Source organism: Tyto alba, unplaced genomic scaffold (assembly GCF_018691265.1).
Source record: "Tyto alba isolate M040663 unplaced genomic scaffold, T.alba_DEE_v4.0 Super-Scaffold_27, whole genome shotgun sequence".
Lineage (NCBI taxonomy): Eukaryota > Metazoa > Chordata > Aves > Strigiformes > Tytonidae > Tyto > Tyto alba.
Window position 1 is genome coordinate 24,042,816 of NW_024881301.1, and position 18,977 is coordinate 24,061,792.

The window sequence follows — 18,977 nt, forward strand, 5'->3', positions numbered from 1 at the left end:
AATGTGCTTTTAAAGCACTGTTCTAGATTAACAAGAAGTTACTTGATTAAAATTTCTGCCCTCCCCCCAATACTTTTACTATCTGCCCTACCTCAGCCATGCCAACAAAGAAAATTGACTCCAGGTCTAAATAGCTCTTGAGGCTTAATTCAGAACTGTTCATGCAAAATTAACCGCACCGATCAATGTCACTACAGAAATGCTTGTTAGACTCCATATTAAGTGTAAGTTCACTCTGCTGAAGTCCAGACTAATTCCATCTGATTCTCTGCCAAAGATTGACATACTCCTTAATTTAACAGTCTTAGGGTATGTTATTTTTCCAGGATGACAAGAAATAAATACTTTCTCCCTGTTCCTATTCTAATGCTAACACCTCCTGTATTTCTGAGATTGTTGTACAGCACAGTGGCCACTGAAGCCTGGAAAGTGGAGGCAAGCTGCTAAAATCAATTTTAGAAAGAATCAGCATCAAAATACAAAATGAACTTCATATCAGTAAGCATTTTTCCAGTTATGAAACATGACTGGATCAATTCAAATGCAGGATGCCAGGGACAGACTTGAAAGCTATTTCATGGCTGTGGTTTCAATTGTGCAGCATCTACTGTGATGGAATTTTATCCTACTGTGCTAGAGTCTCTGGCTGACATAAAAGGAAAGACAACACTGTATTTAATTTTCTCCCTCCTCCACTGTAATTGTTTTTCCATTACACACAAATAATAGAAGGCCATAAGGATGAGAAATAAATTAACAATTCTGAAGCCTGATTTATAATCACAGATAATAGCAATAAAGGCAAGAAGCAGAACACCCAACTGCAACAGTTACAGGACTTCAGGTATAAACCAGGGAGAATGGTAACATTCATGACCACATCAGTGACAAAGGCAAAGCGATTAGAAAATTAGAGGAAAGAATTTTAAAAAATAATGTAATTTTTTGCATAAAAATAAATTTTAAATTATCCCCAGCATGCACTGTATTTTTTCCACCACCTGGCTACCCCATGGAATCAATACAAACTTTTACTATACCAAGAAAAAATGTGTTATTTAATATCTCTCCAAGTATAACCAACAGTTTTTCACTAATAAACATTGCTGTAGTTGTAATGTACTTCATAACAATCCATCGACTTTACAAAGAGAAAAAAAAAAAGTTAAAAAATTACTAAAGCAAAATCCTTACATTCTCTGTATGTATTTTGATTCAGTATGCACTAAATATGACTCAGTATCCAGAGAAAACAGCACTAATTCTTCACTGGTTATCAAGCTTACAAAATTATACTATAGTAGTATTATAGAAAATAAAGTTAGAATTCTCTTCTTTTTTTAATTATCCTTTGGACAGTCTTGCTTTAGGAGAATTATTCTAGCTCTGTGGAAAATTCTCTTTGGGTTTCACGTATAGGTAGTATGATATAAACTTGGTATGGTATAATTGAAATGCAGATATATATAGATATCCCAGATATATATTTTGTTTCACATCACTTTATCACTCTGCACTGATTCAAAGTAGTAACAATTCAACAGAGACCTCAGTATATTCTCCAACTCTAAATTATCTCCAGTGGCTCTACCAACCACATAAGGGGACTCCAGAGAGATCTAAACTATGTCAAAATAAATTGTGTGAGTATTTATTTTCTTATCTTTCATTTTTCTGACACTTGGGTTATCAGAAAGAATGTGTACTATTTGAGAAGAGGGATATATTTAGCAAGGAAACAGGCATCTGGCAGTTTATAAACCATTAGGGTACCAGGGTTGCATTCAGTTTATAAAACTGGCTTTATCTGAGCTAAGAAAGGTGGAAAAAATTGTGCTTTAAGAATTTTTTTGTTTCAATTACTTTCCCATTTAAAAATAAGTGCTCTGCTAAGCAAGGAACTAGACAAATGTAAATGATGAAAACCAAGCTAGTCCCAAATCAAAAGTACTTCTGTCCTGAAAGCTCGTTGCTGCTGATGGACCATCCTAACCACACAAGGACTTACTCGATTTGAAAATGGCCAGCATTAGGGGATCTGACTGCAGAATTAGGACATTCAGATAACAAAACTGTAGGAACATTCCTGCAGGTCTTTTGTTTGTTCATATTGCATTTCTCATCACAAAGTCCTTTTGTACCTGTAAAACAGTATCCATTTTACCTTTGAAAAAGTGTTGCAGATGACTATTTTACTGTTTTCTAATAAAACACCAAATACATGTTTCCTTGCTCTATATTCAAAATGCATGAGAAAATTATATGGTAATCAATGTGACTATAAATCATAAGCATGAAGGAAAAAATAACAGAAGGAACTATTTTGCCAAGAGAAAAATAAATCCCGAAAAGGAGCAGAACCTTCAGGAATATTTAAGGAATAGCTGTAATTTTCTTCCCAATAGATTTCTCATAGTAGAATTAGAATAAGTAACACCTATGCACTGAGTTTCTGATGCACAAAAAGAGGATTAGTCCTGTAAAGTCATTGGAAAATTTACTAAACTGTTTTCTAAATATTGTCTCCTAGGGAAAAAAAAAAAAAAAAAAAAAAAATCATTAAAAAGAACAGAAAACTGAAAGAATTACATTCTGTGTATTCAGGAACTAGCACACTTCACTCCCAGCAAGACTTTCCAAAATTGTGTTAAAAATTTCACAAAAACCACCACTCAATAGTGACTATATTTTTTGCGGTTTACTATAAATAGTTTCAAAGAAAATGAAAACTTGGTAAAGGGATTTATTATTTATGACATGACTTTTTTCGATATCATATTCACAGAAAGCTTAAATAAAGATGCTTCTTCTTAATAATCTTGCATTTTTAGATTCTCTTCTCCAGCTTCTTGTCTATCTTCTCCTACCTAATAATTAACTACATATTTTTCTGTATCATTGGATGAGCTTTTGAATACTAAAAAGATTTAGTCCATCTTTTTATTTCTTCCATTTTTCAGAAATTCATTTTCTATTTGGTAAAGTCTAGAATAAATGAATGTCCTTTTTGTGTTTAGAATAAGTTTTTAAAAATAAAATTTAAAAATTTACACTAAAGTACTTTCTGGGAAAAAATATTACAATCAGATTTGGTACTCCAAGACCCAAAACTTAGGTTTTAGTGACAGCTTAAATTAGGTCACAAATGAAAGCAATTAGTCAGAAGAATAAAAAATATTAAAATATTTCTGATAAGAATCAATCTGTTTCTTTAACTTTCAGAACATTCCAATGCAAAATTTTTAATATGTGCTATAAAACTCTTCTTCACACTGTCTGAAAAAACTTGAGTACTGTTTGCTCTAATTATGTCATAAAAAAGTGTAGCTGCTATAGATTTTCTTCTCTCCATACCTTTCTGGTTAAAATGTTTTTGTAAATGCATTATAGAAACAAGAAGCATGATTCTTGCAAATACCAGATTTGGGCTGTGCATTGTCACCATGACTTGGTAGACCAATCTTAAAGAGAAACGTTCTACAAAGCACCTCAGACAAGCACTAAATGCAGTGAATAATCATGAAGTAATTTCTTTAAATACCCTTGTACCTGAGGGAATAAAGTAAGTAAACACAGCTGAATATGGTTGGTGAAACTTTGATTCATTCCCTCCCTAAAGGGATGAAATTCGTATGTGAGGTGTCTCTGAAGCCGATAAAATAGTGCCTTCGTTGTCTTAGAGGTTTGGGGTTTTTTTGTTTTTGTTTGGCTTGTTCTTGTTGTTGGGGTTTTTTTAAGGGAGGGGAGAGGGTGGAGCAGTGAAGGGCAATTAAGCAGTGCTAATTAAATCTATCAATTTTACCATAATCATCTGTCAAGACTAAACAGCAGGCAAAAAGGCCAAGACAGGGAAATAAAAAACAAGAAAGGAACTACGTATCAATATACAATTTCAACCACATTGAGAGATATTGTACTCGGAATAACTCAGGACAGAGACATCCGAGTCCCTGAAGAGTCTGGTTCATAGCTGCTACTGACTGAAAGCTTTATCAAAGATCCAGTTCTGCTATGGATGCAATGGGATACTCAATTCTTTCACTGAAACCTTCAGTCAAATTCAGTGCAATAAAGAAAGCAAAATTCATATTGTACAGGCAACTAGATTCTAGTATTGTCTTGCTATATGATTGTTTTTTGTTTACAAATCCTACATTTGTTTCAACTGCAAAGTGATACAAAACATAAACTTCAACAATTATAAAAAGGACACCAAAAAATTGAGCCTGCACTCATTGTTGATGACTGTACGTAGGCATTTCCTCCTTGAACCAATTTGTGACATGCACGACCACCTTAGTTCAGCTACATCAACATGTTTTGAGGTTAACTGATATACAAGACCATTTAAATTAACATGGGGACAAAATCTGACAAGCTACTGCACAGCGGCAGAAATTATGTCAACCTTCTGCAGGCTCCTGCTGAAAGGAGGTGCCTAAATGCACTCCCTCAGTGCACCGCTGAAATACACATTTCTTCAAAACTCTGAATTCCTTATCTAGCCGTGTTGCACCCCAGGTACCCTGCTTAATGAAGCGTGTTCCAGTAGCTTTCTTGTTTGCTGCTGTTGGAAACTGTGAAGACCGCTCTCCCTGAAATGGTGTCTGCTCATCTCTTTTGGTGAAGGAGTATAGCTCTGCAGACTCCTGAACACCTATGCACCATTAACTTCTGACTGACATTGCTTCAAATACAATTAAGTAATTAAGAAGTTTTAGGGCCACACTCCTATTGCCCATTTTACTCTGCTAAAAACTAGAAGCAATATCAATTAAAAAAAAAAAAAACAACCACCCTATGAATTTGCAGTGGTGCAATTGTAAACAGAATGAGGGTAATTGCTATATGTGACCAGTTCTTCTTAAATTAAAATTAACATGCTTCGTACTTGACTGTGAAAAAAATAAAAATTATAAATAAACTTAAATGGCAACTTAAGTCTCTTGTGGGAGTATCTAGGATGTATGGCATTGGAGTTGCAGATGTTAGTGTACTATAACCCATTACCAAAAATAAATGATAGCGAGAAATAGGAGGTCTTTTCAGATCACATTCCAGCTACTCCTCAATTGCTAAAACAGTCACTTAAAAGGTCACTGCAGCTTGCAATATTTGTGGTTCCCTTGAGACCATTCTGAGTTGTTAATGTAGATGACATCCATTCTTAAAAATGTGATAACTGTGTAGCTATACTATGTCATCTCTTGGCATCAGAAGATAGATAATAAGCAAGAGACTCAAAGCAACAACATTAATTTTTAAGGTAAAGTAAAACTGTGGAAGCTCTGAGGATATAAGAAATGCACAACTGTGTTTCTTTTTCAAGAGTATTTAAAATTTAATGCTTGCTTCAGCTTCTGACATAAAATCACAAGCTTCCTCTACCCCACAAGTATCTGTTTAGGACTTACCGTAACTCCAAAGAAGTTGGTTTCATTCATAGCATCCAGAAAAATTTTGCCGAGTTTGTGATTTGTATAGTTAAAATCTTCAATTTTCTGGTGCTTGTTGGTGGCATTCAGATACTTCATTGCCCGTTGCAGGGTCTTGGCAATCACCCATATTCCATCATAGGCATAACCATGAAATTTGCTGGATTGCCCATCACCACGCTTAGCATTGTATTCCCTTTCATATTGCTGTGGAGTCTGCAGAGGAGAAAAACTTCAGTTATACTTCAATACTTAACATTTTACAGAGTTGCATTCAAACCTACACCTCAGACTACACCCTCAAATTAAGAGAGATGCATGACTAACACAGAAAAGACTGCCAAAACAAAAATTAAGAAAGAAACTAAAATTCCAGAAACATGTGCTGTCTGACTTACAAGACTGATGGTGAGTCTAGAAGGGAGACCTAGAGACTGAAAAGCAGTTCTTCTGCTTCTCTGTACGAAGGACAGCTTGGTTTGTTTTGCTTTGGTACAAAAGGCTTCGGTTCAACCAAAGTTACCAGCATACTGCTGAGCCGTAATACTAGAACAGAGGGTAAGTCTGCATCCCTGCAAATTAGTGGTCTGATTACAGTTTATAGAATAATGCAAATCAAATAACGTTTACTTGAGCAACTACTTGCTTAATATAAAATTATCTGAGTGGCAATTTGTCTATGTTTTACAAGTTTTACTATGTTCTTTATGATGTGCTATCTTATGATGAGTTGCCTTTTTGTAAAGTTGCCTTTCATGCTTGCTCAGCACAGCATGAAAGACAGATAAAAAGATGAAAAGCAGCAAAATCAGGCATGTTTATTCATTGGCCAGCGTTTGCATGAATTTGTTCTATGATAAAATATTATGTACTTTATGGAAATACCACATATTTACATATTTAAAACAAGCCCCACCCCCCACCCTCTAGTTCTTAGAGGCACAACTCACCAATGAAATTAGACATTTGCAGGATTAGGTTTAAACATAAAAGTTTTCTGGTTTGTTGCTCAACTATTTAACTTGACATGGCACAGCACATGATACTGCAGTCTACAATTCAAGCTTTACTGTACATTTAACTGTAAAATTCATACAGGTGGAAGAAGACAGATTTGAGGCAAGGAACCTTACTGCTTCCTTGCCCTCTAGAGAATTGGAACTGATTTCTAAATATTTTAAAATTGCAAACCAGTGGAAAGACGAGACTAGTCATGATGACTGACAGCTTTCTTTGTAGAAGAATCCTTTAGCTTCACCTCCCTTCTCAGTGTTTTGCTGTGTCAAGACACTGGTGAGACAACTGATGGTATAATAAAATAGTTGGAGGAAAAATACTAACCCTTCCGGATATGGTCTTTACCATTTTTGAGCTAAGAGGCTCAAAATCCACTCCAATGTAACCTTCCATGGCCGCAAGAAGATTTTTGCTGAGACACTGTGAGGAATTAATCCAGGATTCCCACCAAAGGTTTTCATACCACCCTGGAATAATCCACTGATATTTGCTGCCATACATTTCTTCTTCATAAGCCTACAAAGAAAGAAAAATAGAAAAATAGAAAAGCTAATAGAAACTGTAATAGACATATTGAAAATAAAAGTAATTTTTTTATGTTCAGGTTTTTTCCATTATTAATGAAATTATGTCATAACTGAAGGATACACAATTATTTTGAACAGTTTAGAATAATTACTTGCTAATAATGAAGACTCCTTTCTTGAAGATTCCTGTCTTTAAAATTCAGGTCACAAGAAGAAAATTTACTAAAACATATTTTGCTTTCAATAGACCATTTATTCAAAAACAGAAAAATTAAATACTGAATTCTAAAACCAGGGGAGATAAAGAGGAACACTGGCAGAAGGCACAGAATTTGCATAGAAAATTCTCCATAACCCCAGTATTGGTGTTAGGACCACCATGCTACCACGTTTAAACTAAGTTAATATCATCTAATATCCTACAGACCACATAAAACAGGGTAAAGTTAAACAGGAAAACTTGGATTCTAGGCACCATCAAATCACAATGTTGCAAATATGAATTCCATGACTGTGCTAAAATGGAGACCACAGGGACATTAAGTAAGCAGCTTCTTCTGAGGAGTATCAATCAATAGTAAATTGATAAAGTAAGCAAATTTAAGTGATTTTTTTTCAGCAAGAAATGTCTTCAAGTGAAATTCTTTATTGTTTGAATACTCGATACAGCTCACTGTACTCCAAGATACTAAGATGATGGCTGTCTCCTTTCAGTACATAGTAGATCTATATAACAGGAGACAGAAATACTTTATTAGTCAGGCACATATACTGTTGTGCCTAAAAGCTGATCTATTCACAGTAGAAATTCTATTCCATTGTGAAGAGTGTCCTAAGGTAAAACTAGCAAATTTTCTCTCAGATGTTTTTCTCACTGTCTTGTAACTAGATGTTTTTCTTTTGACATTTCAATCAGACTCCATTTCAAAACAGCAGGTTCCATGCTTCTTTTGCTCCTAATATAAGCAATACTGGAGATACAAGACATAAGATAAAAATTCCAGTTTTTAGAAATATATGGTGCAACCTTAGAGCTCTTAACTGTAAAACTGCTACATCTTCACAGAACATGTTACAGAAGGAGGAAATTATCAGAATGCAAACAGGACATATTAGTCATTCAGAATGTAACCGTTTTGATAAGTATCCCAAAGATCATACTAAAAGCCTATCAGGTAAAGATGAATATCAAAAAATACAAAATAAGACAGCCTCCTAAGTACATTAATACCCAAATTAAAATTGGGCTTTAAATCTGCGAAGGCTATTATAATGGTGCCAATTCAGTTCATAAATGTATTGTGCACAAAGCAGATTTGTTTGGCCCCTGGTTGCAGGAGCTTTTGTTCAACCAAAATAAAATTTCACGCACTTGTATATAAAGCTGCCTGAAAGTGCTCCTGTCTCAAACCCTGTGCCTTGCATCTCATGTCTTACTTATTCCATAATTCACACAAATTGTCTTTCTCTTTCTCATTAAACCTACCCTTCCAGAAAAGCATCAGCTTTTGCCCTCCTGACCATCTCCACTCCTGCTACAGCTTTGGTGACACTGCTTCCCAGGTCTACCTGTGCAAAAGACAGCAATCCCATCCTGCAATACTTCCTGCTGTCTCAACGAGTTTGCATTAGACAATTAGGTCATTCAAGACCTTTCAGTGATATAGTGTCTTTTATTTGACAGTTTTCAAATCACTGAGAACACAAATTGACACAGAATAGTGCTTTTAGCTTACCCTGCTCTATACAGATTTAAGTATCAAATTGTGTGTTGCAAGTAAGTATTTGCTGTGAACTATTCTGAAGTTGGAACTGTTGGAAATACTCTGTTTCCATAAGCACTTGAGCCTGCTCCCTGCATGATCTAGAAATTTCCTGGTATATGGGTTGAAAATCAAAAGTTCCAAACTAGGCAGAAATTCCATCCTGGAAACAAGGGATCATTCTCAACAAGGTTGCACTGAAACTTTCGCATTATTAAGATAATTTGGCTAAAAACCCCCAACCAACAAACACTTTAAGAAGTGGCAATTCTTCATTCGGGATCTGGTGAATGATAGGGCTTGAAGGGTAGTCTAGGGAAGGTAAGAGAAGGAAACCAATCAGCTCCTCCAAAGCTGAGCACCATGACCATGCAGTCATTTTTCTAGTGACAGTACCGTTTTTACTGTTCAGGCATTTCGGTGTTTGGGTTCCAGAAGACTTATTTCAAAAAAATGCTTTTTGCCACCATTTCCCCCCAGTTGATTCTGCTAAATGGAGATGATTTTGATGCTGAAAAGATACATTTCCTTGAAATACGTGGATCTTTCTTGAACTGTTTGAATGTACACATATCACTTACAGGTTTTAGTTTCTACAGGGAAGATTTGTTGGCACACGAGCAAGGTAAAGAAGGTTTACAAGTGTTTTGTGCCATCAGAAGAGCATAAAGTAGTCATATGTCCTCCTTAATATTTTCCACATGCCATATCTAAGCTGCAAAGCCCTGAGTTGCTGTCAAGCAGCCAGGAAACTGTCCTGAACATTTTCTGCCTTTGTGAGACTGAATTTTAGGTTTTTTTAAAAAACTTTTCATTCTTGTTTGAATCCATAAAGAGATGTTTATTTACAACAAAGAAATTTCTGTAGGAGATCTTTCTATGTGTAGTAAACAAGTACTGGCAGTTTGAGCAAATGGGTCTGCAAAACCTTACCTCTATTAACTTTCCATCATGTTTCCATCATGTCAGCATGGACACAGCCTATATACCACCCCTACAAGAATGCCTGTAGACTTCTGAATTGCAAGGAATCTCCTCCTGTTTCTCATTAAAAATCAATAGTGCCTTTAATTCCAAAACAGAGACTCTGCAGTAAAACTATCAGTTCAAGGAGAACAGAGTCCAGTCCTCTTGTATCAACAATGCTGATTAAGCCTGGCTTTAGTTATTATTAAATGTTTACTAAAAGAGCCACCTAAAGCTTATGCAATGACCTATGTAAAATAGTCATCTTCTTTAACTGTCTTCAGACAGATAATTGTATCAGCTAGGCATCAGTCTTGATGTGTGCATGTCTATACTGTATTATCTCAATGGCTTAAAGATCGTATGTTGGGAAAAATCCCACTAACATTTTTTTTTTTTAAATAAAATTTTCTGCAGAACTGAAGTTTTTGTTGGGAAGATGTAATTTCATGTTAATCCAATTTCAAATTACAAAAATATTATTTCTATCAACACAGCTGACCATTTTGATTGCTGAAGTGTTAAGTTTTGAGCAAAATACACTAATTTCTCTTCCATGAAAAATATCACATTCATCGCACTGAGGTGGAAACATTAGAAAGCTAAGTTTTCCCATAGAATTAAAATTGCTAACTCTTTTTGACACTAGTATTAAATGAATTTATACATTTATTATATACAAATACATTTATTTAAATCATCCTAGGAAACATCTGCTAACATTCATTTTGGCTTGAATTAGTCCTGTCATGTTTTTAAAGTTTGCTACTGAATTAGACTATCTTTTAACCCATTTATCTTTGAGTTATGTTCTCTGCATCTTTTCTGTGCATGTGTTTGGGAGGGAAGGGGAGGAAATAAACAGGCAAAATGAAAATGAGCATATTGTGTCCAAAGAAGGGCAACGAAGCTGGTGAAAGCTCTAGAACACAAGTCTTATGAGGAGTGGCTGAGGGAACCAAGGTTGTTTAGCCTGGAAAAAAGGAGGCTCAAGGGGAGACCTTATCACTCTTGACAACTACCTGTAAGGAAGCTATAGCAAGGTGGGTGTTAGTCTCTCTTCCCAGGTAACAAGTGATAGGATGAGAGGAAATGGCCTCAAGTTTCTCCAGGGAAGGTCTGGATTGGCTATTAGGAAAACTTTCCTCACTGAAAGGGTTGTCAAGCACTGGAACAGCCTGCCCAGCAAAGTGGTTGAGTCGTCATCCCTGGAGGTATTTAAAAGATATGTAGATGTGGCACATAGGGACATGCTTCAGTGGGACTTGGCAGTGTTAGGTTAACAGTTGGACTCAATGACCTTAAAGGTCTTTTCTAACCTAAATGATTCTATGATTCTATATAAACTCCAATGGATGTCCTGAGGAAACCTCACAGCATATGACAGTTGAATCCAGACAGAAAACTGAGGCAGACTTTAAAGATTTTCCCACCTACATAAATCAATGGCAAATAATATTCTGGTTATAACCAAAATCAGAAAAAGAAAAAATAAATATCTTGCACTAGTACAATACCACTTTCCTTTAACAAACTCAAAGCCTTTCTCTGGCTGACATCAGGGAACCACAAGTGGAACCTGTCTGAAGATACACCTGAGAAAAGGGGTTAAAGAATTTGACAATTCTAAATTACTGTGCTCTTAAACACATAACTGTAGGAGTCCATGAGTCAACAATATATTTTATGTCTAATAACAAGCTTGCAGACATACTGTAGTGCATTAATATATAAATGGCCTACTTTGAATTGCCCCTTCATGCATTCAGTCTCCTGTTGAAACTCTCATATAAATACATTTATACAGGCATAAATACATGACCTCTCATATTTCTCCAGGCTCCACAAAAATCCATCTTATTATTTTTTATGCTAATGTACTTTAGAAGCAGCCTTCACTCTTTAAGCCACTCTGAGTTATACACACTTCCCATGTTAGTCACAAACCGTTACTGCAGAAAGCTGCAGTGGGCGTTTGTGTGGAAGAGACATCCCCCACTTGAAATCCTTCAGACTAGAGTGGTTTGGACAAGAGGACACCCTTAACCTCTGAGGACTTCTAGGAGGGGCCTCAAAGGCTGTCATAGTTTGAGCCTGGTCAGCAGCTAAACGCCCCGCAGCCGCTCACCCACCCTCCCCCCACTTGGGAACAGGGAGGGAATCGGAGGGGCAAAGGGAGACTCACGGTTTGAGATAAAAACAGTTCAATAACAGTGACAGAACAACACGCTGACAGCAGGATCAGCGGGTAATGTACAACACAGCTGCTCACCTCCCGGCCAGCCATCCCAAACACAAAGGCCCCACAGCCACACTCCCAGAAGTGAGAGCCCCTCCCAGCCCACTCCTGCCTTTATATGGTGAGCACAATGTCACATGACACGGGATATCGGCCAATCGGGGCCCAGCCCTCCAGCTGTGCTCCCCCCGCCCCCGCACACAGGTGAGGGCACTGGGCCCTGGGGAGCCCCTGGGGTCTCAGGGCGCTGCAGCTCCTCCCGCTGCCAGACCCACGGGAGCTCTAGGCCAGCCCCAACCAGGACAAAGTCACACAGACTTGGAAAAGAATTGTAAAGAAAGGCAACTAGATACTATGGGCAGTGGCATAAGCAAGGCCAATCTCTTGTCTAATGTTGGATTGGAAGAGAGTTCTGACCAGGACCCTTCAGCTGGGGAAACGCAGACCAACCACAAGAGATCCAAGGAGGAGCTGGACCACAGAAGGACCATTCTTTCTTCCAGAAATGGAAAAAAGGGAGATTATCTCTGTCAATCCAACGTAAATGCTGGAATAAAAACATCTACATACAAAGACCTACCAGAGATGAGAAGAATGAAAAAGAAAATAATACTTTCCATTTCCTTTTGGATGCAAACAGATTTTGTTCCTTCCAAATGTGGTCTTCCAAATTTTGCCGCCAACTGGGACAGCTGCCGATTATGAGCCAACATGTGTCTGAGGCACGTGTAGCACTCAAATTTTTAACTACTGCCTTTCCTTTCTTTGCTTGGATAGGTACCTGTATCTTTAGGTGAACACTAAAAAACACCCTCTGAAATTTAGATGATCTAATTATTGCTTTTCCATTATATTTATTGTGTTCTTGGCTCATACAGGATTAATCTGGTTATTTAGACTAAGAATTCAATACCAATGCAAAATTTAGGTCACTAAAATCTGCCTGTTTAGGATTTTTTTTTTTTTTTGTGAGCAAGTACAGATAAGGACCCACTCTTAATCCCACTACTTTCAATGACAATCATACTGTGCATGTTTGCAGCACATTCACACACACAAACAAATGGTGAGGATAGGGAATTTTATGTATGCTGGTCTTACTACATTTCTTTTAATTCAAAAAACTTTATTTTTTACAAACTAATATTTGCTTTCATGTAAAACATGTAAGATGTACAGCAGTCAGAAGAGAATGACAACAGTAGAATTAGCAACATTTTGAGTACCAGAAATGATTAGGGTTGCTTAGTTAGCATGTATAGGAACTGCTTGAATTCCTTACTCTTTCAAAGCAAAACATGGAAAGCCACATACATGCATGCAGACATTACCGTCAGAACACACCTCTTGGACAACACTCAAATCTTGCATATCTCTGTATCTGCTGCTACATATACAAGTGCTTCCCTGGATCTGACATGAAGAGAATTGCTCAAGCTTGATTTGGCATTTAATTCCCAGATAGGAAAGCAATGAGAAGCAGCTAACCGTGCAGTCCACACCTAAATTACACTGAGGTCAAGTACAAAGTATTTTATTGAAAGAGAAATGGAGCTAAGCATGTGTAACATCTCTTTAAGATATAAACCTTGGCAGCTGAACCCTATAAAGAAATGTTTATGTTCAAATTCTTTTTTATTCAAATGTAACGCATTCTTTATCCTAATATGCAATTAAATATATTTACTTACACAGCAGAAGACTTTCACAGCCATTTCCTCATCAAACTGGCCAAGGATTATCCGAACATCATTACCCTGCAAATCAAATAAAATATGTGGCAGTTAAATACAGTCACAGCCTTTCCAGAAACCACTTCAGTTGGCCATTCAAATCATGTAGAGAGTTAGCAGAGATTACAGCTGCAGACAGCAAAATTATTTCAAAACTATTCCCTTTTCTAGAAGTTCAAGAACTTGAAATACTGCAAGAGAGATCAGCTGAGGTGTTTGAAGACAATGATTAAGCAATAGCACTGAGAACAAATCTATAATGTTTATCTTCTCAAATATTACTATTCTATAATACTGAAATATCAAATATTCTATCTTGCAAGATATCTTTTAAAATTTTGCATATTAAAAGCAGCTGAAAATACATGCTTTTCACTGCTTACATGAACTAATGCTGTAAAGTTGAGAGACTGGAGACTTGTGTGATAAAAAGCCTTGACATTATGCCCGCTTTAGCAATTTTTAAGGGTTTTACTCATACAACATCTTCTCTACAGTCACTGTAACACATTGTCAATACCTCCTCTCCTCCTCCCACCTCCACACATTAAAAAAAAATCATCACACTTTAAGAATCTTTGACTGAAGTCAAAAGAGATCATTTTACTTTCATACTTAGAGAAATATTAAGAAAATATTCCTGAATTCAGGAGCATATGCAGGAAAATATTTCTTCAGGAACAGAGCTAGCTTTTTTCTCATGTGAAAAATTGCTTCAAACATTTATAAAACATAGAACAGACAGCTTTTTATGACTTAGTATTACCTTTTATTTCACACAAAAGCTGAGTTCTCATCAAAAACTTGAGTAAATCTAATTTTTAATTTATTTTATAAAACACTTGGTTAAAATTACTAGTAGCTCTTTCCCTCTCCCAGGAAAAAATAAACAGATGATTAAGTGTGAATTTCAGTGGTGAAAAACATTTCAGTTTTAATTAAATCAATTTATCAAAGATTTTCAGTTTAGATGATTTCAATGTTTATTTCTTGTTCAACAGAAAATATTAGGATGGACAGTGCAAAAAGATACTAGAATGCTTCTGCAATTAAATGCATAAAATTAGTATCACTCTTAGCATGGTTAAAGTCAAAAAGAATGTAATATGCTTTGCTCATTCTGATCCTGTGCATTTTCAGTAAGCCTGTTTCTCTTTAGTTTTATATTTAGCTACAGATTGATAAAGTAATGTAAATCTTATCGAAGCGGATTAGATTCTTCTTGCACAAAACTAACAAGGTCACATGAAACTAAACAAATAAATTACACAAACTACAGCAATAGTATTACAGTTTTTTTTAAAGGACAATAAATAGATTTAGGGATTATGTAACAAAAACCCCCCTCTCATCCGTTATTTCTGTTTTTCACATTTAAAAAATAATTTTGGTTACTCTTGTAACTCCAACTCTGATTCTCTTGGCCTCTCTGAACATAAAAATGCAGATTTAGTATTTGAAAAAAAAGAGTAGCAAAGCTTGGTTAAAAAATAAATGACACAGCACCTAACTATCAAATTTAAAATTGAATAAATTCCTTTTCATTTTATAAAATGAGAAGCAATTTAAAAACAAACAAACAAACAAACAAAACAGAAGATGTGCAGCCTTATAGTTTATGAGCACCAGAGACTGTATTCAGGGTGCAGAGAATAACCCTATAGTGCATGTGCAGCAACACTGCCTGCTGGCTGTGCAACAGCCTTCATGCTGAAGTTGTAGTGTCTGTGGTGTGTGGTTCCCTGCCTTAAAACCTTGCTTCCACCTGATTATCACGTCAACCAGCCTACATGTCCCACAGTGACTATTCTTTTACTGTAAAGCACTACAAGAACTGTGTTGCCCACCCTGGTTTGTTTCTTTTTTTCTCAGAAATATCCTATCTCATTTCAATAACTCTACTGTCTACTAGGACTGTCTTATACTAATGTCTTTACGCAATCAGTTTGGCAATAGCACTCAGACTCAAGTCTTGTACATTCAGCCATGTGAGTATGTGGCTCTAAAATTCCTTTAGTCAACAGGCATGCAGGCAAACAGGCACACAAGAAACTCATCTTGAAAAAGGTTTCTCTGACAGAAATGTGAATCCTCAGTTCCACCCCACATCTGTCCAGGTATTAACCCTTTGAGGGGTGAGGAGAATCACAATCCACATATGGTCTGTACTGGCCAGAGATGGATCCAAGAAGATAATGCTGAGAGTCAGTAAATAAATGACTTGAGGCAGGATCCAGTGAGAGAAAAAAATGGCACATGAGAAGGAGGGAAAGACCCAATAAGGAATTTGGGTAATGAGTACTTGCACTTTTTAGGCAAAGATGGAGCAAACAGCTGGGGAGGTAGTAGTAGGCTTTGAGCCCATTATTGAATAAGAAGCTAGGGAGGGAGAATTAGGACTTTTCAAGAGTATGGCAAACAGGAAGCTTGACAAATAATTACTGTTAGGACAAATGCCATCTCAGAAATTAAGCCTGGAAGACAATGGAACAACAATCTAGGCAAAGGTACTCAGATGGAGATGAGAAATCACAGAAGCAGAACATAGCATTGAATAAGAAAAGAACTTCAGGCTGGGATGAAGATCCAGAATGGAACAGGGATGTTGCTGGGTTAAGTGTAGAGTATGGGATCACAGGGTCAAGCTGACAGTGAAAATATGGCTGAATATCTTCTTTGTCCAGCTTCATGAAGTTGCATCATTAAGAATATAATATATAGTTCCAGTTAATTAGTCATGTATGGGAAAATCATAAAAGATTCTTCCTGTTTATAACCACGCAGGTATCAATACAACGTTGTGAGATGCAGTGCCTGGGGTTTTATGGCTTCCAGTTAAAGAAAGTGGAAAATTTAGTACACAATCATGTAACCGAAGAATTGTATGTTAGAACACATGTAGAAGGAACTAATTTAGGAAAATATATACAAAAGCTTTTCCTCTTCCACACATTACATTTTTCCTCTGTGCAATGACGCACTCCTCAGTATGACTCTTTCTCTCCAACTCTGATTTTTGTGTCCCCTTCCACATTTTTCCCAAATTTGCTTCTGAAGAATTGCATTCAAGATAGCAAATAAGCCTATATCCATCTGATGCCAGGCTTCAGTTTGCTGGCTCTGTCCTGCATCAGAGACAAAGAAGCTTCAAATTCATGCAACTGGACATAGGCAAAATCCCTTACAGAGATTTTATCTGTATGGATAATGAAGTCTGCACTGAAGTTTATCAGAGCTGAGTTCATGTCAGCGCTCATGGGTCAGGATATATGTCCACATTATCGCCTCATACAAAGAGATACATCAGACACTTACTGGGGCATAATTTTTTTCCCCCTTCAGTCACACCATCAAGTGACTATCAACCAGTATGATTTCCTGGCAAGGATATACTATTCCTTTACATCTGCCCTTGTGGGACTGATGTAAAGGGACTGATGTAAGTTAACACAGTGCAACTCTCTTGTAGGAATCAAAGAACTCACCCGCTGGATCCCAGCAAGTGTCAAGTACTCTCTCTTTCTCACAGAGTTGTAAATTACTTCCATGGAGCTAAAGCGTATTTGACAGAAGAGTTTTTAATTCATGGAACCAGGCAGGTGATCTATGAGATGATTAAAAACATCCCAGGGGGAAGGCAACTCCCAAAACTGCACTTATATAAAAAGACCAATGTTTAGACCATTTGCCAGATGGTGAGCTGTCATATTTACTCTTCTCAGAGATTAGAGTAGCAGTATCAGCATTTAAGCTTTGTCCCTCAGTAAGCAATACATATGTTCCCATATGGACTAAAGTTCAAACAAGAAAATGAAGAACAGTTACATTTCATTTACCCGCAGTTGAGGCAGACTCTCCACAAAAACATGTTTTATAAATGAAGACTATAACACAGCCTCAAAAATGAATGACTCTCTTGCTTCCTTATTTCTTTCATACAGGTGAGGATATTATTCATCCACTAAAAAGTGTCTTTGGTACTACTGGCAGTTGAGTAGTATAAACCCTGAAGACAGAGAGGATCAAGACATCTAAGATGCTCCACTGAGGGATGAAGAACAACTTGTCTTCTCCACTGCCATTTCTAACAGCTTCAGATATGAGGCACTCTTTAGTCTTTTCAGAGTTTTTGAGTGACGCACATTATGCTGGAACGGGCAGTTAGTTTTTTTTTTTTTTTCCAGCCTGCAGAGCCTCCCTTCTGTGATCAGACTTTAATCTGTCTCATTTCTAATGAATAACACCACAATGTTGTATTACACAGCTTTCCAGAGAAGGATTGCTACAATATCTCATCTGCCAGGAAAAGTCAATGTCTTGGCAGGCTCTTTATGAAATATCTAAATTGAACAGCTCAGATACTCTGTCTTATTCTCTACCATGTATCTGACAGTCAAGATGTTATCAATAAATCTACTCAAAGCTGGGTAACTTTGTCAATAGAGGTATCCACATGTCCTGCCTTTTAAATGCCTGGATGTCCACTTGAAGAACTATAGACAAGCCTCTGACCATGGCTATGGAATCACTGATGGCGAAGGTGAACTGGAGGATGTCAGCTGCCACCATCATAACATGCTGGCAAAACTTGCTGATGTCTATGTTAGTGTGCGTGTCACTCAGACTGAGGTCGCATCAAAACATTTTCATGGCCCAAAATTTTAAAATTTAATTAACCTGACTGTTAGAATGAGAGATTGTGTTCGGTCAGTATCCCAAACACCTACTGTATTTGAGAAATCAGATGGAAACTGTTTCATTGGATTAGAATTCATGTATTGCCATTCTTTTGTAATACATGCAAGATACAAGAAAGTTGGAAGCAGAAGTGTTAATGACTGTGCATGCTTAGAATTTTTAAACAGTTGATGTACAAATGCACATCCTCCAATATCTCTTTCTCTGAACATAAAAATGAGTTTTAAAGATATCCTTAAGCCTAAATTTATTTTCCAACTGCGATTCAAAGAGGCTGGATTCAATGCAGTAAAAACTAAGGTGTTGCTAGGAAAAATATAAAATATGTATTTTTGCAAATCATATCAGATATTTCTATTTTGTATTGCATAACCATGATTTTCATTAACTTAAACTGTTTATGAAAATAAAAGCTATTTTATGGCTATTTGAATCACAAGTACAGTAAGTAGAGATCAGTTTATCCATATTAGGTTTACATCTTGAAGAAAGGAATTAATATTTTTACAGCTGGATAGCTAAATTGTGCCTGACATATGTACCTAAGGAAAAGTAACCTTATATTCCTGTTAAGTATAAGTGATTGTCTAGATAATTGC

General features: G+C 36.6%; 1 protein-coding gene across 1 annotated transcript in view; it reads right to left on the reverse strand.

Annotated features, from left to right (window-relative positions):
• GABBR2 (gamma-aminobutyric acid type B receptor subunit 2) overlaps positions 1–18,977 on the reverse strand; it is a 484,167-nt gene that overhangs the window by 238,043 nt on the left and 227,147 nt on the right. The window contains exons 5-7 of the mRNA XM_042798101.1: positions 13,639–13,704; positions 6,777–6,968; positions 5,415–5,651 (exon numbers count right to left, since the gene is read on the reverse strand). Of these exons, the coding sequence (XP_042654035.1) occupies positions 5,415–5,651; positions 6,777–6,968; positions 13,639–13,704 (495 nt within the window). The remainder of the gene's footprint in view (positions 1–5,414; positions 5,652–6,776; positions 6,969–13,638; positions 13,705–18,977) is intronic.